This window comes from Leptidea sinapis, chromosome 2 (genome assembly GCF_905404315.1).
Source record: "Leptidea sinapis chromosome 2, ilLepSina1.1, whole genome shotgun sequence".
NCBI lineage: Eukaryota > Metazoa > Arthropoda > Insecta > Lepidoptera > Pieridae > Leptidea > Leptidea sinapis.
In genome coordinates, this window is record NC_066266.1 from 2,439,097 (window position 1) to 2,463,727 (window position 24,631).

General features: G+C 33.6%; 1 protein-coding gene across 1 annotated transcript; it reads left to right on the top strand.

Annotated features, from left to right (window-relative positions):
- Window positions 1-512: 512 nt before the first annotated feature.
- On the top strand, window positions 513-22,881 carry LOC126972860 (delta(3,5)-Delta(2,4)-dienoyl-CoA isomerase, mitochondrial). Its single transcript, XM_050819968.1, has 9 exons — window positions 513-707; window positions 905-1,040; window positions 8,073-8,161; window positions 9,132-9,235; window positions 11,396-11,499; window positions 12,901-12,988; window positions 14,477-14,589; window positions 16,462-16,588; window positions 22,198-22,881. Exons 1-9 carry the CDS (start codon window positions 656-658, stop codon window positions 22,291-22,293), a joined length of 909 nt encoding a protein of 302 aa, XP_050675925.1. The 5' UTR covers window positions 513-655; the 3' UTR covers window positions 22,294-22,881.
- The last annotated feature ends 1,750 nt before the right edge of the window (window positions 22,882-24,631 follow it).

Consider the following 24,631-nt stretch of genomic DNA (forward strand, 5'->3'; position numbering starts at 1 on the left):
ACTTGCCAACTCCAGTGCAGAGTAATTATTAGGTATTTCAACTAACACTGTAAAGTGTAAATCCCACACAGAGTACAAAGTAATACATAGATGGTCACATCAAGTTGGACATGTTTCATGACTCTCTATATAGTTTTAGGAAAAAGATTTTGGAGCATTTAAAAATGTTGTTTATATCATTGTTTTTAATTATTTTAAAATTTAAAGTCACCGTACGTATTAGTATTGTTTCTAATATCAGATTCGTTAATATGTATAAAACCAATTTGAATGGATAATATATTATGTGTAACGTGGTTGTACTCATTAAATAAATAAATAGCACTGCAATAAAATTACATGACTTTAATGACAAGCGTTGCACTATACCTGAAGCTAATAGAATTTCACTAGTTTTCACCATGTTCTATTATTTTTATAGGATTGTTTCTCCACATCCAGTTATTACTTCATCTTAGATCTGAAATTCTATATATTCTGTGCATCAGCTGACAGCTGTTTTTCCTCTAGTGTTTACAAGATTATTAGCGTGTGTCGTGATCAACAAAATACGTGCCACTGCATACTTATTCTTAATTCAAATTTTGAACTTTGTACCTACTCAATTAATTAATATTTTCTATATATCAATTATTTTACTATATAAATATAAGTCATGATGAATTTTACTAAATCATTAAACCTACTTCGACCTATTCAACGGTATTGTAAGTATATATTGTATCCTATTCTAAATATTGAATACTTACTGAACTTATTAAATATATTTTTTGTTTTGATTTTATTTATTTCAAATGTCTTAATATGTTATTCAATAGGCTTCCACTGCTAAAGCGATCAAAATGCCTTCACTTAGGACATAAAAATACAGGGAATTAAGCATTATCGGTTTTTATTATTACAGGTACATCTATAAAAATGTACTCAAGTAAAGTACCTCAGTTCGAGACCCTAGCGGTGTCAGTTCCAAAGAAATATGTGTACCATGTTGAAATGAATAGACCACAACAAATAAACACTTTTACACCAGTTATGTGGCGGTAAGTTTTTTTTTTATATACCTAAGACAACAAGGTTTTGTTGTAATCTTCTTTAATAAAACCTATTTGCTTATGACTGATGATGTTACTGATAATACTTGATATTAAACCTCATGTGGTAGATTCGCCACATATGTGGCGACTCTACCACTCTCCAGAAGGATGTGTGAGGCTATGGTTTCCGCCTCCATGTATAGCATTGCATAGGGTACAGTCATTGACACGTAATTATTATTATATTAAATATATGTATTGAAACATGTGAGCCCTTAGAAACTATCACATACAGCTATGTGAGAAAGATGCAGACCAGTCTGGTGTAAATGAATTAAGAATTTACACAGATGGCTCGAAAATGGCTACTGGAACTGGTGCTGGTGAGAAGATCTCACAGGAACTGAACATACACACTTCCATACCCTTGGGCACACACAGCTCCATCTTCCAATGTGAGTGCGTAGCCATCAAGGAAGCCGCCAGCGCAATATTAAGAAGAAAAGTACACGGCCACAGAAATTCAGAATTCTTTCTGACAGCATGACGGTACTAACAGCGCTGAAGGGTACCACCTACAACTCAGCACTAATACACGAGTGTCACCAAACCCTTGAACAAGTTGCCTCTTTTAACCGGGTAACTGTGCAATGGATCAAGGGACATAGCGGTTCTTTGGGGAATGATGCAGCGGATGAGCTTGCAAGGCAGGCATCGGCAAATCTAGTGACTGGTCCATTGCCATTACTGCCACTGCCCTTCAGCCAAATGCGCTCTCTCACCAACGACTTACACAACACCCGATGGGTGAATGTCTCAAGCTGTAGACAGTTGAAGCATACTATACCTGCACTATCGCCCAAACTGACACGTAGACTTATCAGCCTCAACAGACATGACATCCGTATAATGGTGGGCACCGTAACGGGTCACACATCACTAAACAAACACCTCTTCACAATCGGCTTAACGGACAGTCCTAAGTGCAGAGGCTGTCTGGCCGAAGACGAAATGGTCGCTCACGTAATCCTGGAATATGCGGGGGTGGCCAACTAACAACCTTAAATAACAAAAACCTTAACCAATATGAGGTCGCTCCAGGAAGTCTGTGAACACCCCAGGAATGTTCTGAACTTCTGGAAGGAGCTGGGCTTGTTGGAGTTACTGGCCATTACTGCACGCAAAATGGACCCATGCTAGTGGTCTAATTGCGAAAACAGGAGCCTCTATACCATACCATACCATGTGAACCCTTCTGTCACAAGTCGGATCATTGTAGAAAAAAATATGATGATTCTGTATTTATTTTATTTAATTCATTTCCTCTATTTCATTTTATATGTTAATACATTTCATATCATGTTAAATATTGGGCAGAAGGCTGACTGTTCTTACTACATTCCATGTTCTAGTCTATTCTGTCTACATCAATTGTTTTCTCATTCGCATTATTTTCAAATTTAAATTAATTTTTATTCTTTAGCTTTATGGCTAACGTTATAATAATGAGTTGTTATGGGCGGGTAAGAACTCCTTGTTACAATAATATACAGATGCTTGTTATGAGGCCTATGACATCAAAAGGTTTATTTTATGGAATCTTAGCAATGTGAAGCTCATCAGAATTCAAGAAAGCTTGTGGTCTATGCATCAGGCGAGTGTTTATCATTCAGCTCCTTGTGTTGCCTTAATTACATTTAGAAATTTAAACTATATTATTTACAATTATTGCATTTATATTTACAAATATATAAACTTTACATTATTTACAATTTTAATATGTACATCTATAAGCGAAATGCAGAGCATTGACTAATAATAATTTAAATTAAATTTGAATGATGCGGGACTTGAATCTGCGACCTCTAGGTTCAGTCCGAGCATGTTGAGCCAACCGGATTTGAGTCCCTCATTATTCATAAATTTTGGTTACAAATTTAATTTAATTAATCCCAGAGGTGAGGGATATCACTTTAAAAAAAGTAACAAATTGAAAGTTAGTGTTTTTATAACTAAATACAAATAGAAGTTAATGTTAAAATTAATTTAAGTTCCTAGGTTTAGTGTTAGCAATTTAACTTAAAAATCTGTTAGTATTATATGACGACCCATATAGCCGAATGGCTACTAAGCTAGAGGTCCCGGGTTCATATCCCCGTAGGTGCAATCATTTATGTGATGAATATGGATGTTTGTTTCCGAGTCATGGATGTTTATATGTATTTATGTATGTTTAAGCAAGAATATTGTATTAAATATATCATTGTCTTGTACCCATAGTACAGGCTATGCCTAGTTTGGGTCAAGATAATTTGTGTGAAAGTGTGTCAATATTATATTATATATACATTTGATTGTTTTTTAACAAGTAAGTTATATTGTTCACCAGCTCTGATAATTGGGGAGTTCAGTCCAAAATTTGATTTTATAAGTGGTCTGCTAAGTTTATTATTAATTGCCTTATGGCCGATGCAGGCTATCTAGACAGGAGAAGCATTATCGGTATAGGTCCACTTGCTATCGTCTCTAAGCCCCTGTTTGCTAGTATGTCAGCAGTATCACAAGCTCATTATGTTTAAGGCTTAAATAATTTATATGTATTTATTTTGTTACTTTAGTGAGCGAAAAGCTATGTCTTACATTCAATTTGTACGCATTAGTGTGTGTGCATTGCTCAAAATAGAGGTTAACTGTGAACCTCAATATTTTTCGATGTTTTCACCCCTGTCACAGTCTATCTAGATGTATAAATGATCTGAGGTTAGTAAGCTGAATAGCTATTGCTAGACCTATTGCTATGTGGCCTTGGAGGAATATATTATATGGCAGGTGTTATAAAGAGAATGAATGAAAGTAGATTGACTACACAGATTTAGAGAGATTCTCAGAACTTTTCAATATTAAAATTCAGCATTAAAAAAATATATTGCAATTAACCAATATCCTTAGCGGCAAATTAGTTTTTTTTTTAATTTATTAATTTAAAACTGGGTCAACTTAGCACCTAAAAAACAACATAGTTAAGTATTAATGCTAAGAATTACACAATTTTTGGACGATGTAGGACGAAACCCGTGACCTCTAGCGTTCCATGCGAGCTCTCTTCCACTGAGCTAACCGTTTCCGAGTGACGTATCGTTGATAAATCTTGTATGTCTTTTTCAACTCTCCAGTTATGGCTTCATCTACAGGATCTACTTTACAGTTGATAACTTGCTCAACCCCAATATTTCCATATTAGGATATTGACTTGAGATGTCGCTCTTGCAAATCTAAACAATTTGTTATGTAAACGTTAAGTTTACGGAACGCGAGAGATCGCGGGTTTGAGACCCGCATCGTTCATTAAATTCTAATTTCAGTTTTATTTGTGTAAACATTACTGCTTCACGCAGAAAACGATAAGAATCTAGCCGGCATCTTGTGCAAAGGAGTCTCCCACTAGTAAATGGCCTCTTCGCCTTTTATGACACGTTTGGGCCTGAGACTTCCCTATTCTTTTTATGCCCCAGGGAAGCACATGACAGAATGCGATGGCCTTCGATGGTGAAATTCGGCGTTTGGGACACTTCCCGTGATAAAAACAATAAAATACATACAATTAAAGGTCGTATTTGCATATTAGGAAATTGACTTGAGATGTCGCTCTTTCAAATCTAAACAATTTGTTATTTTTTTCGAAATGATAACCCTACCCTAACTTCTGGGATTAATTTTTACACAAATTAAATTATAAAAAAAAATTTTAGAACGACCTCTCGCATTATCATTAGTTAATAATACGTCACAACTTAAGCTATTTAAATATTAAAAAACAGTAAAATTTTTATCTGTCTTAAAACGAATTAATAAAACTTAGCAGGTTCATTAATATTGTCATAGTAGCTGCTATAGCTTTTTCAAATAGTTAATCCTTTAATCTTTAATTAATGTTTTGAGTAGTTAAATTTTGACCTTCATTGAAGGGCAGCTCATTTAAAGTATGAGGTACGTAATCGGCAGTTCGTTCGCCGTACACGTTGCAGGCCCGGAGAATCGATATCCGGTTCTGAGTTATGGCTCGTGTTATTTTTATCGTTTATATTATTTAAATAAAACACTTTTAAAGGATTAAAACGCGTGTAATTGTAACTGTTTTTACATTAGATTTTGGCGTAAAAGTTACTTTTTTATTTTAGTTAACCCGAGGTTTCAGACCTTTCCAGATATCGTTTTCGGGGGACTAAAGTGTTTTATTTAAATGTGTAACACTCGCGTTAATCAAAGAAAAAATTCTATCTTTTGCAACATTATTTTGTCATTGAAAAAATATTCCCATAATAACATTAGCTTAACTTTATCAAAAATGGGCAAATATTTGTATTCAAAATAGGATGTGACATCAATTATTGAAAGTAAAAATCTACCACCCATTCCAAAACGGATGCCTCAGACCTAAGAAGAATGGGCGCAACAAACTCAGCGGGCTTTTTTTCATCAAAAAATATGATAAAATAGTAATATTGTACAGTTAAACTTATTATTTAATAGCCTGAGTGTGGTCGCTCAATTCCAAATCTGTTGTATCATTAAGAAAGTAATTTATGTTATAGTAACCTTTACCACACAAACATTTTAACAATTATTTTGAATATCGTAATATCACCCCACAAAAGACTTACTAACTCGACTTAGACATGTAGTAGGCATAAGTTTATATCTGTTACTGGTGTTAATATTATGCTTATGATTGTTTATAGCAAATTCACTTATGTGCCAATGTTCATACATTACATTATCAAGAATATATTGAGAGGCAACAGTCAAGATGTTTATTCCTTTTAATTTTGCTCTCAATAATTCTTAAATTAAAATATTGATATGTTTAAATATTTCATTGTTGTTTTGATTTAATTTCCTAAGCATATTTGCGAATAAAATATATTTTTTTAATTTTATTTGAAAGTTGTAATATTTGCTTCAGATATAAGGAATATGTAAGCCATAGCTTGTTAAGCCATATTGAACATTGGAGTCTGCTGATGAATTATAAAGCATAATTTTTACCACTTTTTTAAACGGAATTCTATTTTTATATTAGCAAGGGACAGGCGTAATATTTTGCTAATGTGTTCGATATGGTAGCTCCAGTTGAATTTTGAATCAATTATTAGGCCAAGGTATTCGTGTGTTTCCACTATATCAATCATAGTATACCTACAGGTTTATGCAAACAATTATGACTGTGAAATTATTGATTTTGGTGTAGGTTGCTTGATGTAGGGCGATTTGATAATAATGAGCTTAGTTTGATTAATATTTAATACTAAACCAGAATCATAACACCATTTAGTTGGCAGTTTCCCAAATCATTCACATAAGATAAAAAATGTGAAGGACCTAGGACTGATCCTTGAGCCGTTCCCTCGGTCACCATTTTGGGGTCACTGTATGTGTTTTGTACTTTAACAGTAAATGTACGATTTATGAGGTAATTTGTGCACCACTTAAGTAATGAACCCCTGATTCCAAAATCATCTAGATTTTGGATTAGGCGATCATACTGCAATGTTTCAAATGCCCACGAAAAATCCTTAAATAGGGCCTCGTTTTGTTTTGTTTAATTGTGCAATTTACCTCGTCAGTGAGTGAACAGCGGAGTCTGTTGCACTTTTACCCGCTTGAAATTCAAATTGATTATTACTAATTACTCAATCTTTCTTTCGATAAAAATGACGAACCTGATCACATACGATTCTTTCTATGATTTTTTCAATTGATAAAAGTAAAGTAATTGGCATGTAGTTCGATAATTTCCGTGATGACCCTTTTTGTACACTGCTCTTACACAACCTTTGTTGATTTCATTAGGAAAATCACCTGTTTCCACTCTACAGCTTATTGCAATTGATAAGGCCAGCTAACCAATAGGTTAGCTAGTTTAATTACACTTACTTTAATACCGTTTACTCCGGGTGCCTTATTAGAGTGTAATTTCTTAATTACTTTACTAACATCGTCTGTGGAGACCTTATGGAATAGCATAGTAGTATTCAAGGGCAAACTAAAACTTACTGATGTAAGTACGTATACTTACATCAGTAAGTTTTAGTTTGCAATCAGCTGTCTGTTTGAAGGAAATGTACTTCGTCAATAGTTAAATTTGTCTGCCCTAGCAATTGATTCATAATTTTGTAGACGTTTTTTGTATCTTTAATTTTTTTATTAAATTCATTTAAATAGTGTGCGTCACGTTTGGATTCCATTAATCTATAGAATTTGTTTCTGGTTTTAGTTACTCGCAATCTTGGTTTCTCTGATATCTCTTCACATACCCTACTATAAACCAGGGGCGTGCATTAGTTTTCTAGCAAGGTAGGGACTGTAGATTTAAATAGTGGTAGTTGCCCTTTATTCCGACAGTATGACATAAGTTGTATAAAACGCTGCTTGTTTTGCTTAGTTTATATGCAATATTTAGACTGCCTACCGTAAATAGTAAATTAACTTTAAGGCTAGTGCTATATTTAACATAACGAGGTAGGTAGGTAGTAGGCCTAAATGATATGCTCGCCCTTGCTATAAACATATTTTCTTAATAATATTAATTACACACTACTGGAATTTTTCAATGTCTATTGGCATTGCTTGCAATATTAAAACAATTTTAATTGGAGCCATCTGCGCATGTTCATTTGAATTCATTTTAAATTTTTTGTTGACAATTTAATCACTAAAATTGTTCCATGTAAACCCGCTATTACAGATGTTGTAGTATATTATATATTTTCAGTTATATAGATAAATTAATTCATCATACTGAATTACATTTAGCTTTGAAGATGGCACTGGCTTAAACTTTGTCTGTCTTACTAATAAACGCGATGTAAAGTTACTCCCAAGTTTAAAATTACTTCTCCCTGTCATGTAATGCTGTAGTGACAAAGGTAAGATAACGACAAAAAGTTTTAAACTCGGAATAACTTTACTTCGCGTTTATTGATAACACAGTGTGTGTTAAGTATTTAATTTAATGTTCTATTTTATTTCATTTTTCAGAGAACTAAATGATTGCTTTTCATCTCTTAGTGCAAATCCTGAGTGTAGAGTAGTGGTGTTGTCTGGAAGAGGGAAACATTTTACTGGTGGTAAGAAAATTTTTAATTCAAAATCACTTAATGAACGTCATTGAACACTTATTGAACTACCACTCATTCAAAATAGAATACCTCAGACCTGAGATGAACGGGCGCAAGAAACTCAGCGGGCTTTTTTTTATATCGCAGTATAAACATGTTATAATTAAAGAGCCTGAGGGTGTCTGCTTCATTCCCAGTCTGTGGTATCATTAAGAAAGTCATTTATGTTATATTAGCCTTTTCCACACAAACGTTTTTTTAACAAGTCATTTAAATTTCGTTACACCATTGTGTTGTACATTTTCTGTACAGTAAAAGACTTACTGACTCGACTTAACCGAGAAGTAGGCATAACAAATTGTTCTTTTTTTGTTTTTGTTCCTCATGTTAAAATTAACTACAATAAAATTATAGGGAGATGAGATATTATAAGTATCAAGATGACACGGTCACATGGCTATAGCCGGCCTTATAATTGGTTGTACGCTTGGTATGTCTTGTTCAACTCTCAGGTTGTGGCTCGATCTACAGGATCTACTTTAAAGTTGATAACCTGCTCAACCCCAATAAATTGCTTATTGGGAAATTGACTTGATTGTCGCTCTTTCAAATCTAAACAATTTGTTATTTTAAAGTGATATCCCCCACATCTAGGATTAAGTACAAGTCAATAAACATACCAAGATTTACGGTTGATGCGTCACTCGGACGGTTGGTTCAGTTGGTAAGAGCGCTTGGTCGGAACCCGATAAGCCCGGCACGAGTCATGCATCGTCTATGCATTTTAGTACATATTATTAGTAAATTTGTGTGTTTAAACCCTGATGTAAGTGATATACTTAAAAATAACAAACCATCATATAAATGATTTGTAAACTTCATAATAATTACATGCTGTATCGGTAAAAGATAATACATTAAGAATTAATACTTGTATTAATGTAATTAAACTGGTGGATTAAATAAATAAATATTACAGGTATAGACTTCAACAGCCTCATAGAGATGGAAAGTCAAACGCAAAATGTAGACGATGTTGCCAGAAGGGCGAGAAGTTTTGAAAAGCTTATAACAAATTGCCAGGTACGGTGTCCTGTTGTATTGATTCTCCAATAATTTGTGATAGTGAAAAGACGATTAAGGCGAAGAGTAAGCAGAAAACACGCAAACATGATGTTTTTAGACAAGTTTTGTGGTGAAAGTATAGCATTTCGAGCTATGTACACTATTTAATCCTGTTACACATATCCTTAAGTCTTATTTGTAGTTTGCTAATGCTTGCTGTTGGTTATAGTTAACACTGCCGAGCCTTTTTGAACTACCACTTTTCTTTGAAGTTAAACAAGTTTTTTGGCATGGCGTGACGCATTTTTGTGGTACTTCTCTCAGAAAAGTTATTCTTATAGCTTGTACTTTTTTGTGTAGGTTCATTTATTCAGATTAGTAGTCATAACGAGAATTGTAAGCATATAAATTGTTTTCCACGCAAGAATTTTGAAAATATTGGCTTTGTTACATAAATGGCGGGCCGGCAGCCGTGAACTCATATCGCTCAAGGTCGCTGGCATTTAGTTTCGCCTTAAGTTTATATTTGTCTTAAATAACGCCACACAACATATGCTCCACTGTGGTTTGTTACTAATATTGAAATACATGAACACTTAAGTAGTGGGCTCCTTAGCACAGGATGCCGGAGAGATCATGGTTAACACAACGGCGCCCTTTTCTGTCGTGAAATATTATTTTGTTTAAAACTTATTTATTTTATATTAAACATTGCTGTGCCTGTGCAGGGCGTCACATATTGTCTTCCTATCTAATAACCTACCTAACCACCCTTTTGTATTAATGTGATTTGCAATATTTATAAAATATATTGTTTTGAAAAGATTGCAAACATAACATTAATTAAAAATGCAAACACAGTAATCACTAGTTGAATATAATCACAGAGTCTGTAATATAACGTCACGCACATTCGACACCCTGACGTTTGCTTGTCAACAAGACCATTTGTATCATACTTCTACTGAACACCAGCCAATGGACAAGAATTAAATAAAGAATAATATATAATTTCAAATTTAATACAAGTTTGAAATAAAATATTTAAATACAATATGTTTATTTAACTATATAATGCGGTATTATAATATTTTAAATACAATATGTTTATTTAACTATATAATGCGGTATTATAATATTTTAAATACAATATGTTTATTTAACTATATAATGCGGTATTATAATATTTTAAATATAATATGTTTATTTAACTATATAATGCGGTATTATAATATTTTAAATACAATATGTTTATTTAACTATATAATGCGGTATTATAATATTTTAAATACAATATGTTTATTTAACTATATAATGCGGTATTATAATATTTTAAATACAATATGTTTATTTAACTATATAATGCGGTATTATAATATTTTAAATACAATATGTTTATTTAACTATATAATGCGGTATTTTAATATTTTAAATACAATATGTTTATTTAACTATATAATGCGGTATTATAATATTTTAAATACAATATGTTTATTTAACTATATAATGCGGTATTATAATATTTTAAATACAAAATAAAAATTAATGATGTTTGTTTTATAACGCCAATGAAGTCTAATTTCTTGAGTGCATACGTTTCATGATAAAAATCTTTGTTTTATATTAAATTTTAAAAGTCTTCTAACTTCTTCTTCTAATTTCTAAGTAGAGTAAAACTAAAAAGTGTCCATTAGCACTATTGTTATTGTCTCTATTAAGGGGAAGACACTATTTTCTTGTGTTCTTTACACTTAGTGTAATCTACACTAACTCAAAAGGTTTAGTTCATTTTAGTCTACTCACTAAGTTCTTAAATAAATTATATAACTTAGTTTAAATATCCCGGTTTAGAACGGTTTTTCCATTCGACAGTCAGTTTGTCAGAGCAGTTTCAATTTTAGCGTTAATTAACTAACATTTATTCAACAATTTGCACCTTGTTCGCCTAGTTTTGATTCTTCCGGAATTAACCAGTTGATAAGGGCTTTAAAACAAATCCCATTACATTTACATTCCGAACGAAATAATCGTACAAACCGTTTTTAACCGGTAAAAACCGGTAAATTTTAAAACCGGTTATAAGCCTTACAGCAATAATTTACACCGAGTAAACCATATCATATAGATGCTTGTTAATAATGTTAATAAATTCAAATTAAATTTGTATACATCCCTCAGGCAGGTATTACTGCAATTGAAGACTGCGTGAAGCCAGTACTGAGCATGATCCACAGTGCTTGTGTTGGTGCTGGTGTAGACCTGGTGACAGCAGCCGACATGAGGTACGTGTGTTTATTGATGTATCGCTAAAATATTATGTAGATGAACATTACCTTTTGTTATTTGGTAGAGTTCTCGTGACAGGCATCGTCATGCTCGCTTAATGCCACTGCTTGTGGCGGCGACGTGGGGCGGGTCGTTCCCTTCCCTATAATGTGGCTCCTGGACGGGTGTTACTTGTGGTGGCTGGATGATCCTCTCACCGGGACATCTGATTTGTGTTTATTTTATTTCTTTTATTTTCTTTATTTGTTTAAATTAAAGTTACTATATATTTTTATATAATAGCTAATATTTTATTAGCTATTATAATGCCTTTATTTTATTTACAGTATGTGTGGTTTGATTTATCTACTGTACTTTAAGTATGTACTCAATAACTATAACTATGTTTTACGTATTAATTTACATTATTTTTCTACTTACTCGTGTAAGACATTTAGTAATTGATTTTTGTGTATTTTGATGCATCACTTTGCATATATTATAATTGAATAGATTTGTAAAATGAAATTGCAAAAAAAAGAACCTGTAATACCATTCTGTTTTGAAAAGAGCGACCTTCTTGCTCGTTCTTCTCTAAGGAAATCTGCCTTACGCACGAGCTGTAAGAAAAATGACATATTTCAATTTTTAGTTTGTTTGTTTGATTTATAGGATACAAACAGTATTACAATAATAAATAGTAACAAAACTTCATACTAACACTATCACGAGTGAAGTATACAAAAGTTAAACAATACTTTTTGTTAAAAGGTAACGATATAAACCACAAATCTAAGAACGAATAAATCTATATAAGAACGATTTGAACATCAAAACATACCACACATTCGTAAATTTATGCCTCAGACTTGAGAGGACACGCGCAAGAAACTTTCTTTTTTTTATAAAATTTCGTCACAATATAATTTATTACTAAATAGCCTGAGGGCGGTCGCTCCATTTTCAATCTGTAATATCATTCAAAAGTCATTCGTTAAACATAGTTTATACCTTTGCTACACACACGTTTTTTAACCAGTGGGAGGCTAGATTATGGGTACCACTACGGAGCCTATTTCTGCCGTGAAGCAGGAACATGTAAGCTTTACTGTGTTTCAGTCTGAAGAGCGCCATAGATAGTGAAATTACTGGGCAAATGACACTTAACATCTTATATCTCAAGGTGACGAGCGCAGCGGTGTAGTGCCGCTCAGAATTATTGGGATTTTCAAGAATCATGAGCGCTGCATTGTAATGTAAGGCGTATCAAATACCATGAGCTGAACGTCCTGCTCGTCTCGTCCCTCAAAACAACTCTTAAATTCCGTGACACATTTGTTATGTACATTTTCATCATGTTTTAAAAGCAAATACGTCGTAATGAAGGCATGTAGTCGTAATTTTTTTTTTTTTGTTAGGTATTGCACTGAAGATTCGTGGTTTCAAGTAAAAGAGGTGGACCTTGGGCTGGCTGCCGACGTTGGAACCTTACAGCGTTTGCCAAAGGTAATCAATAGTTATTTATGCAACTCTAGTGTAATAAGGGGTATTAAAACACTAATGTGGATTATCCACATGAGTGTTTTAATACCTAATTATCAACAGTTGCATTCGAGACTTTATCTACACATTTATGATTCTGAAACAGTTAGCTTACTGCTAACATTAAAACAGCCTGTACTAGTAGAAACCTAATATCATCCATTACTGATTATATACAAATAAACGAAGTATTAACGAAATAATTATTTATTTTTGTAGCAATTTATATTGCAGCAGTTTTAAATGTCTGGCAGTGTGCTGTCAAAATTTGAATCGCTTATTTTTTGTCAATAAAACGATAAAAATATCGAATAATATATATAATTCGAATAACCTACTTTTTTTACGGCGTGCGACGTTCTGTATGTTCTTAGTGTGAAACGCGCCTAAACGAAATAGTTCTTTTTTTAAATTCATACAGATACCACGCATCGAGCAATTGGAATGTGGCTGTCTATTGAAACTCTTATCGCATGAAGGGATAAAAAAAAACATAGGAGTGTTGTTATGAAATTCAGTACAACATTACAACACTCGTTTGGATGATGTAATGGTTATTAGAACATTGGGTGTTTTAATGTTGGCAATAAGCTAACTGTTTTAGATTCTTTAATAGAGGATTTAAAGCATGGGTCTAGATAAATATATAAACGTCTTCTTATTATATTCTAATATTATTATATTATAATATTATTATATTATATATTATAATAAAAATAAGTTCTATTACCTGCAAGATCGAATCAGAAATGAGGAGATCCGCAAGAGAAGCAAAGTCATCTACATAGCTGGGCTAGATCGGTTGCGAAACTGAAGTGGCAGTGGGCAGGTCATATAGCTCGACGGACAGATGGCCGTTGGGGCAGTAAAGTCCTCGAATGGCGACCACGTACCGGAAGTTGTAGTATTGGTAAGCTACGCTAAGTTGGTAAGACCGATGATCTGGTAAAGATCGCCGGAGTAAGTTGGATGACGGCAGCGCAGGACCGATCGTCATGGCGATCTTTGGGGGAGGCCTTTGTCCAGCAGTGGTGCTGGACAAAGGCCTCCCCCCAAAGAAACGTCATCTTGCTGTTATTATGATGATGTAATAAGTTCTTACGATTGAGTTCAAGCGAAAATATTGCTGAAAAATATCTGTATCTGACTGTTAAGAGGTAACAATATTCAGAACAATTTGTTTATTTTCTTAAAGTAATAAACCTCACACGTGGAATTAATTACATAAATAAAATTTGAAAACAAAATTTATGAACGATACGGGACTCAAACCCTCTCGCGTTCCGTGCGAGCGCTCTTCCAACTGAGCCTACCGCTTGAGTACCGTATCATTGATAGATCTTGTATGTCTTGTTTGACTCTCCGGTTGTGGCTTCATCTACGGTGTCTATACTTTTTACCCTGTTTTCGTTTAAATAAAACATATTTTTATATAGATGATTTTATTTTCAGGTGGTCGGTAATACGTCTGTTGCAAGAGAACTTTGCTTCACAGCAAGAAAATTGCTTAGCAAAGAAGCGCTTGAAATCGGCTTAGTTAGCAAGGTGTTTCCTGATAAAGAAAGGTTTGTATTACATTGGGGGCCCCCATATTGAAGGATTGGCGAATAGGCTTAATTCTGCAGCATACGTGGTAATAAAAAATGGACAGAATTAACTAATAGAACATTTGGATTCGAACCGGGGTTTTCTGCTTTCCGGATCACCCATCCATCTGAGCTAATATAGTCTTGTATATAGTGGCGAAATTTACCTTTGTATTCTAATGTTATTGTAGCTGTTTCTCATTAGAACACGGATAAAACTACATTTTTTAAAATTGAAACCTAGCTATATCGATTTCTCGCCCCCGAAACTACCTGTATACTAAATTTCATTAAAATTGTTGGAGCTGTTTCCGAGATTCAGATTGCTTGTTTAAAGATATAAGTTTCATAGTATTATATCATATGGTATATTGTTATGGGGCAGTGCAGCCCATATTAATACCATCTTTGTGCTGCAGAAGAGGGCTATTCGCGCTATTTATAACCTAGGTCCTAAAGAATCATTAAGAGAAAAATTTAGTGAAATTAACATTTTGACTGTTGCTTCTCAATATATTCTTGATAATGTTCTATATGTTTATAAGCACATTAACGTATTGGCTAGAAACTGCGACAGTCACAATATTCACAAGAGAAAAAAACATAAACTTCTAATGCCTACTACTCGGTTAAGTCGAGTTAGTAAGTATTTTATTGTGCGATGTATATGCTTTTACAACATGATCCCAGAAAATCTTACCGATAATGTTACCGAATTCAAAAGAATTGTTGAAAAACGTTTGTGTGGTAAAGGTTACTATAACATAAATGATTTTCTTAATGATACCACAGATTGGGAATGAAGCGAACGCCATAAGCTATTTAATTTTATAAAAAATATTGTTTGATATCAGATATTAAATTGTAACTCAATTAAGAAAAAAAAGCCCGCTAAGTTTTTTTGCGACCGTTCTTCAAAGATCTGAGGCACACTATTTCGAATGGGTCGTAGTTTTTGCCGTTCAATAAATGATTTTAAATAATATTTTTCTTAAAAATGTTTTTATTTGAATACCAGAAGATAGCTTAAATAAAAAACTGAGTGTGTACTTATGTATCCACGCAAGAAGTTATACTTCATTGGCGTAACAAAGCAAAAATCATTAAAATTATTTATTCCTCGTGCTATTCTATGTTTGTAGAAATAACAATATTGTAAAAATCTTGCAACGATGGCTTTGACAATTAATTATTAAATAACGAATACGACTAAACCCTTTGCCTATCCTAATAATGAACGAAGAAACAAAAAAAAATAACGAATGTCGCAAACGTCAGAAAATTGTACTAACCAACTTCACCTTGTTACTTTTGTGTTACAGTGATGCGCGCGCATCTTAAATTTTCACTCTCATCATTTTTCATATCGTGTCCCGGACTAGTAAAATAAGAAGGACTCCGTGTCACCTTACATAACAGTGAGGCACCTAAACAAGCCGGTAAACGTGTAAATACACAGCCCCACGAACTTACACTAATATAAGCCGATCGGCCGCCATTATAAGATTTGCCATCGTCTGTGACAGACCGTTTGTGTCGCAATAAAATATTTTCAAAAATGCCGTCGTGCGTTGTGAAAAAATGTAAAAACAATACTATAAAAGTATTTGTGGATATATGATTAATTAAGGAAGAAAAAATTGTGTAACTGGTATACCCCGTAACCGCACACACACAAGCATAAAGGTGCTTCATTTGCTAATATCACGGCGCGGAGTCCTTTTTTTACTAGTCCGTAAAGAAGTATAATTTCAAAAATAACAAATTGTTAAATTTGAATTATATTGTTAACCGAAGGTTAGTAAGGATGTGTTGTGGTTTTAATTTTTCACTCTATGTTTTAAATTCCAGTGGTCTTCAACACGTTATGGAGATAGCAGAGACAATAGCGAAGAAGAGTCCAATTGCGGTGCAGAATACTAAAATATCACTTGTTTATTCCCAAAGTCGACCAAACAAGCAAGGACTGGAACATATTGTAAGTATTTTAATCTTTTGTCAAATGTCTTAATTCGCAGTAACTTGGAAGTAACTATTAATTTTAAATAATTTATACGTCTGGATAGAGTATGTGTTAACATTACTGTGTTTCGGTCTGAAGGGCGCCGTAGCTAGTGAAATTACTGGGCAAATGAGACTTAACATTTTATGTCTCAAGGTGACGAGCGCAATTGTAGTGCCGCTCAGAATTTTTGGGTTTTTCAAAATTCCTGAGCGGCACTGCATTGTAATGGGCAGGGCGTATGAATTACCATGAGCTGAACGTCCTGCTCGTTTCGTTCCCTTATTTTCATAAAAAAAGAGTTGCTGCTGGACAACCAATGAAAACAGGCCAGGATTATTACTTTGTTTATTGTTACAAGCTTTATTGCGACATTTATGTCACTTTGTATTAGTGTGCGTTCATTCCTCAAAATAGAGGTTAACTGTTAACCTCAAATTTTTCGACATTTTTACAGTCTCTTGACATTGCGTAGAGATGTATTATTGTATGTATTTTATTGCATTTATCACGGGAAATATCCCAAATTCCGAATTCCACCAACGCACGACATTGCATTCTGCCCTGTGCTTCCCTATGGCATAAGAAGAACAGGGAAGTCCCAGGCCCAAAAGTGTCGTAAAAGGTGACTTAGGCCATTTACCAGTGGGAGGCTCTATTGCACAAGATGCCGGCTAGATTATGATATTATTCTGCCTTCACGGTAGTAATTTGTAGGCATTATTTTATTTTGGTCTGGTCCAATAGCTAGTGATATTACTGGGCAAATGAGACTTAACATCATATGTCTCAAGGGGACGAGCGCAATAACTGTAGTGCCGCCAAGGGTGTCGTAAAAGGCGACTCCTTTATTCTTCTCTTCTTTTTATGAAAATAAGGGTTGAGAGGAGCAGGACGTTCAGCTGATGGTATTCGATACGCCCTACCCATTACAATGCAGTGCGGCTCAGGATTCTTAAAAAATGTCGTCACCTTAAGACATACTGCTTCACGGCAGAAATAGGCGCCGTTGTGGTACCTTACGTCACCCTTGGGCAGGCCCAAGTCCCTGGGGACTTAACGTGTTTTACCGTAATCCATAAAATAAATATATCTCTTCTGTAGGGCATCTCTCCAGCTATCAACGGCAATACAGAAGAATTTCTAGCCAAGCTGTAACTCAGATTATTTAAAATCACCTCTAATCCGCCATATCTTTATCTGGATTAAAAAAAAGTTTGTGTGTCCTTATGTACACACGCAAGATGTTATTCTTCTTTGGCGTAATATAAAAAAAATATCCTCGTGCTATTTTACGTTTGTACAAAAATAATGTTGTAATCACGGACGAGTAAAAAAAGGAGGACTCCGCGCCGTGACATAAACAAGTGAAGCACCGTTATGCTAGTGTGCGTGCGGTTACGGAGGATACTATGTAGTTACACAATTTTTTCTCCCTTAAATAATCATATATGGCCACAAATACTTATATAGTATCGTTTTTACAAATATTCACAACGCACGCCGGCATTTTTAAAATATTTTATGGAGATGCAAACTGATCTGTCACAGACGATGACAATTGTCATAATGGCCGCCTATCGGCCTGTAGTAGTATTTACACGTTAATCGGCTTGTTTTGGTGCTACACTGTTATGTAAGGTGACACGGAGTCCTTATTTTTTTACTAGTCCGTGGTTGTAATAAAGAAGGTACCAATTAAATACAACCAATAAAAATATTACTAAATATACCACATAATTTACTTAAATAACGTGTAATTAAATATCATTAAATCATTTTTATACAATTTGAGAGAAATTATTTTTTGCCAGCTAACGGCAGGGCGTCGTTAAATTCACTTGATATTTTTTTTCTTAACGAGCCAAAAGAAGTAAAACTTCCATAAAGGCTTTTAAACAACAGGAGCTGCTATGAGCATTCGTTCAAAAAACTGCCCTTATTTTATATCTATTTCTCACTAATGTTTTTGCTAACTTTGTTTCGACTTTTCTTATCAATATATTCCCAGAGCCGAAATACATTTTTCTCAGAAATACATTGAACCTTCCTTTAGTGTTTAATGTCACACTGATTATGTTGCCTTAGTACTTCTACAGCAACATATATTTTATCTAGAAGGCACAATATTTTTAATCTGTCCGGTTAAAACGTTATTCTAATCAAATCTTTTTAAAAAGAGCTAGTTCTTGTAGTTATTGGATAGAATTCGTTTTTTTCAAAAGTTAATAGTAATCATTAAACAAATATAATGTATTTCCGAGTGTTCCGTTATTTATATCTCAACAATAACCCACGATAACGTACAAAAATAAATTTTCTATGTCGTGTACTACAATATTTTATAAACTTGATGATACTCGTTCTAATGCTTTCCCGGTCGTTACCACCGCAACCGCTTTTTACCTCCATTTTAAATCTGTAATATCTTTGAAAATATCATTTAAATAACATGCTGTCTGCATGGGTCATATTGATCGATATTAAATGCACAATATATTTTAAGGTACTAAATTGGATTAGGATTAATGCTGTATAATGTATTGCTTAAAATCGCTTCGTAAATAAGCCATTATTTTTCGTAAAAAATAAAGGTTAAAAAATGGTTATTGTGTTCAAAAACGCCTGTGAATTTATCATGACACTCTCGGCTCCCTTATCGTCTCGAGCGTGATGACCGATATACTTCACTTGTTTCACAATGTACTGTTTCAACACACTTGCTCGTAAAGTGAGCCTTATTACATCATTCTTAGGACTATAAACCGAACTATAACACACACGTGCATCATAATATTACCACACATAATGAATTCTCCCTACAAAGTTCAGTTAGTACCTACTGCAAATTATATGAGACTAAACAGAGTATTTTCAATTTAAAGAGGTTTTATGCCGCTGTAAATCCATTAACATTTTTGGAACAAGTACATGTCTCTAATGCAAGATCAAAAAACATTTTCCATTGAACCATAACAATGTAAATCTCATAGCATGAGCTATTTGGTGCTTCCTTTTTCCAGTAATTTGTATGATTTACCATTGTCGCCGATATTTACACAATAAGCAATGAAGGTAGGAAGTAAAGAAGTGGCAAATGCGAATGAAACACAAACTGTAAAATCGCCATCAAAAACAATCAATATAATCCAATTTAGTAACAGAAATACGAATCATACTATGTTTAAGAGTTGTCAAGGTAAAATTGTTTGGTGTCAATATAGATAAAAATTTAGACTGGAAGGCTCATATAGAATCACTGGTTAAAAGATACATAAATTTGTCTTTGCTCTTAGCGAACCAGAAAGACTACATCAAAAGAAGCTGCAATCATTGCCCATCATGGCTACATACCATCTATAATTAGGTGTGGTATCTTGCTATGGGGTAACTCCACAAACGTAAACAAAATATTACTGGCTCAAAAGAGATGTATGAGAGCTGTGGCTGGTATGACCCGTCGAAAGCTGCAGACCACTATTTTTAAATTTAAACATACTGACCTTTACCGAAATTTATGTATTGTAGGCTAGTTTAATTGTTAAGAAAATTTTTAATTTATTCACTCGGCTGGGCGACTATTCTTTGTTTCCATCGCGTGATCCTACTAGACTTCGAGTACCCCACATTAGAACTACTTTAATTACCAAAAGAAAAAAGAGAGGAGACAGTGTTCAATAGATTTAAATATAATTTATTAACACTATTAAAAAAATATTGTTTTTACTCAATTAACGAGTACTATCAAACGAAGTGGTAACTGCCACCAATACTATTTTTACTACAATAATATTATATTTTTTTTGTGATTATTTTTACTACATTATCTCTTAGAATTAATTCTATAATTATTGTAATTGTATATTGTAGGGTCTGTCAAATTAAATGTAGCAGATTGATTGTGTTAGGTTTATAAAATTGTGAAGCGAAACCGCAAAAATATTTGCCTTTCTGTCAAGACGAAACATGTGCCTGCTCTTAAACTTGTAACAACTTTACTTGTGTATGTTTCTGGCAAATAAAGTACTTTGACTTTGACACATACGCAAAGCTTTTGAATGAGCTTCCTAGTGCGGTGTTTCCGGGACGATACGACATGTGTAACTTTAAAAAAAGCGCGTATACCTTCCTTAAAGGCCGGCAACGCTCCTGTTTTCCTCTGATGTTGCAAGAGAATGTGGGCGACGGTGATCACTTAGCACCAGGTGACCCGTACGATCGTTTGTCCCCCTTTTCCATAAAAAATGAAACCACAAGTTGAATTAATAATATTGAGTGCTTACGTAGATAAGAGCTACCTTTGCGCACTAGTTTCAAATTGTAGTGAAGTTTCCATCTATTTTGAATGTATGCTCTTAACATAAAAAAAATTAAAAAGGATTTATTATTTATATTAATATCAACAATTTTATATTTATTATTTTGTACATAATCATTATAATATATTAATACTAAACTGTTTTGTGTTTTAATGCTGTTATTATAATTATTAATATGAAAGTAATCTTGTCTGTGTGTCTGTTACTCGTGTACCTACCAACCGTAGTTAATAAAAATAAAAAATAAACTTTGTTTTATTCAATGTTTTATTGTAGAGATGCATAAATCTTTAGGCTCAGTCTGTGATTTCTATTTTATTAAAAATTGTAAATATTTTTCTGACAAAATATCTACAGTTTATAAATATACAAACAGTCAAACAACTGTTTGTATGTCTCTATAACTGAAGGAATTACTAATTGATAAGTGTCTTCCTAAAAGACTACATCAAAAGAAGCTGCAATGATTGCCCATCATGGCTACATACCATCTATTATTTAGGTGTGGTATCTTGCTATGGGGTAACTCCACAAACATAAACAAAATGATGATGTATGAGAGCTGTGGCTGGTATGACCCGTCGAAAGCTGCAGACCACCTTAATGATATATTAAGTACCTGCTTTATTTTGTAATAAATGAAATAAATAATAAAAATACTTTATCACGACTTTTCTTACCGGCAAGTCTTTGGGTAATATAGTGTTTATTACAGGGATCGCTAAATAATTGGTGATCACCTCCTCCCAATTTAGTCTAAGATCCAAGTTGGAATTAATAAACATTATATCCAAAGTAAAGATAATTTTGCTACACTGTTCGCAAATTTTTTTGTCTTCTATAAAATCTTTTATAAATAGCTTAATTTGCTGACTGTACACGCATTACTATCTATCTTGATGCAATAACGTAAGTGCTCGGATGAGGCGATAACTCTGTCCTTATTTTCTGATCAAGATCTATTCAGACGGAGGTTTTTTGACGTTTTTAATCAAAAATCACACTCATATTATTTAGGCGAAAGTTTTATTATTTACTCGTTTCTCTGTATATTTGTTACTCCTTAACGCTCTAAATAGATTTGGATCTTTTAAGTTTACCCTCAAATATACTTAATAATTTTATTTAAACTATGATCGCCTGGTACTAAAACGCTGTATTCCTATCTCATTTTCTCCAACGTCTTATCAATTATGTGTGTCTCTTTTTACTGTCGCTTTGTCGTTTCATCAACTTTCAAATCACCTCAATAATTTCTCGTTTCAGAGTTTGATAAATCAGATATCACTGCAGAGTGAAGATTTGAAGAAGGCAGCCATTGCTCAAGCTACTAAGACTGAAACTGAATTTGATTTGCATTAAAATATATTAAATAATATATGTTTAATGTTAGAGTATTTTGTATGTATAAGACGGCGTCCATTAATTACTTGCGGCATTTTTGAGAATTTTTTGATAAGCCCTCGGTGAGATATCGTAAAATTTTCTTCAACTTTCTCCCCCGGCATCCTCTAATCTCACGCGATATTCTTAAAAATTTATGTTTTGGCTGTTCTATTACTTTTATTGAGTATTTGTGAATATTACAGTAATTTAAAATCACAATCATGAATATTAAACAAAAATTAAGATAATATTAATTTAGTTCAATCAATAGAGACCCGTACATATTTTACAGCTTTTTTCCCCCCCATTCCGCATAAGTGAGATTTAGAAAGATTTAGCTTCGATTCCCCCCCTTGAACACTTCACGTAATTAATGGACGCACCGTAATGTCATGTAAGTGAAATTAAAAAAGGAATATATTATTTTTATAGTATTTACAGATAATATATTGTTAAAATATATAATGATTTATTAATGAATTATGGAATAGATTCTCATTGGTGTGTGATGAAATAAAACTCAGGCTTAGAGTGTAATACATCATAATAAATTGTGTATAACAAGGTGTCTCAGTCATTTAAGAGCATATTTTTTTATATTCCGACTTGGATTAAGGATTCGTCTCCGCTGCGCTCCAACTAGATACTGCACTACCTAAGAACTCTAGCTTTTTTATTAGGGCAACATTTTTTTTTTATGGAATAAACCCATGTCGTACCGGAAACACCGCACTAGGAAGTTCATTCCACAGCTTTGTAGTACGTGCTAGAAAGCTCCTTGTAAATCGCACTGTAGAGGACCGCCACACATCCGCATGGTGGGGATGATATCCTAACTTGTAATAGATGCATCATGCATGTGTGCGTGGCATCTTTCAAATTTTGTAACATACGCTTCGTATTTTATATTGAAATTAATAAAATATAAAATACTAACTGATGATATGTGATCCCACTGTCTTTCTTATTTCTTGTAGTATTCTTTTTACAAAGTTTTACTACGCAACCCGGTATTTTAGTTTCAATTATTAGCAAAATTTTAACAGAAAATGTGGCACGTCAACTTTACACATTGTTTGAAACTGGCTCGAGTACGCCCACTTTGGTGTAACATTTTATAGAAGAGGAGGACGAACGGGCGTACAGGTCACCTGATGTTAGGTGATCACCTCCGCCCACATTCTCTTGTAACACCAGAGTATCACAGGAGCATTGCCGGCCTTTAAGAAAGGTGTACGCGTTTTGATGGTACCCATGTCGTATCGTCCTGGAAAAACCCCACAAGGAAGCTCATTCCACAGCTTGGTTGTACGTGGTTAAAATTTATTGAAAACCGCACTCTGGAGGATCGCCACACATCCACATGGTGAGGATGATATTCTAACTTGTGGCGTGTCGTGCATATATATGATGGGCCAAGGCCTATACAAATAATAATTAATAAAAATGAGTTCGGGTATAGTGGTGACTCCTGGCAACATAAATGATGGACTTAATGTGGTCCAACAATTATAAAAGAGCACGGAAAGTGCGTGTAAAATATTAATAAGAATAAAATAGAATCGTCGAATGGAAAAATAGATAAATAAAAACGACCATTGAAGACCTATCTTGCCACTTCTTCTTATTAAAGCTCAACCTTTTCCGAAGTGGCGGTAAATGTAAAAAGGAAAAAAAGCTTCTGACATTCTTAATATGTTTCTTTTCTTTGACCTACATGAATAACATGATTTTACTTTGAATTGAGTTATGAAAATGTGTCTATCCCATAACTTATATTACAATAGCGAATAATTGTTTTAACTAATAAGGTTACCCGATATTAAGTGATCACCGCCGCCCATTTTATTATTATTATTTATTTATTCTGACAAATAGAATTAGAATTTATTAATATATAACAGGCCAAAAACCACAGAGTTTGTCCGGCATGTTTGAAAAATACTATTATCACCTACAATAATTAATATCAAGTTATGAATACAAAACGCTAAAAGTATGTATTATGGACAACAGGCAACAAAAGACATTTAAACTGATAATAACAGTACTTATTGTAGCACGGGTGAGTCGCATGGCCTGCCACCGCACTGTATTGAATTTGAATGTCCGTCTGTTTAGATATATTAATTAGTAAACAATATTTAACTTTATAACGAATAGTTAAGTACACGATTGCGGATATCACGACACGCTTCGCCCCAATCATGGCTTCGATAACGAAAGGCAACTTAAGACAAAGTTATAACTAATAATAATTATAATATTAATAATAAAATCATTTTATTGCAGGTCGTGGACCCAAATGAAACTT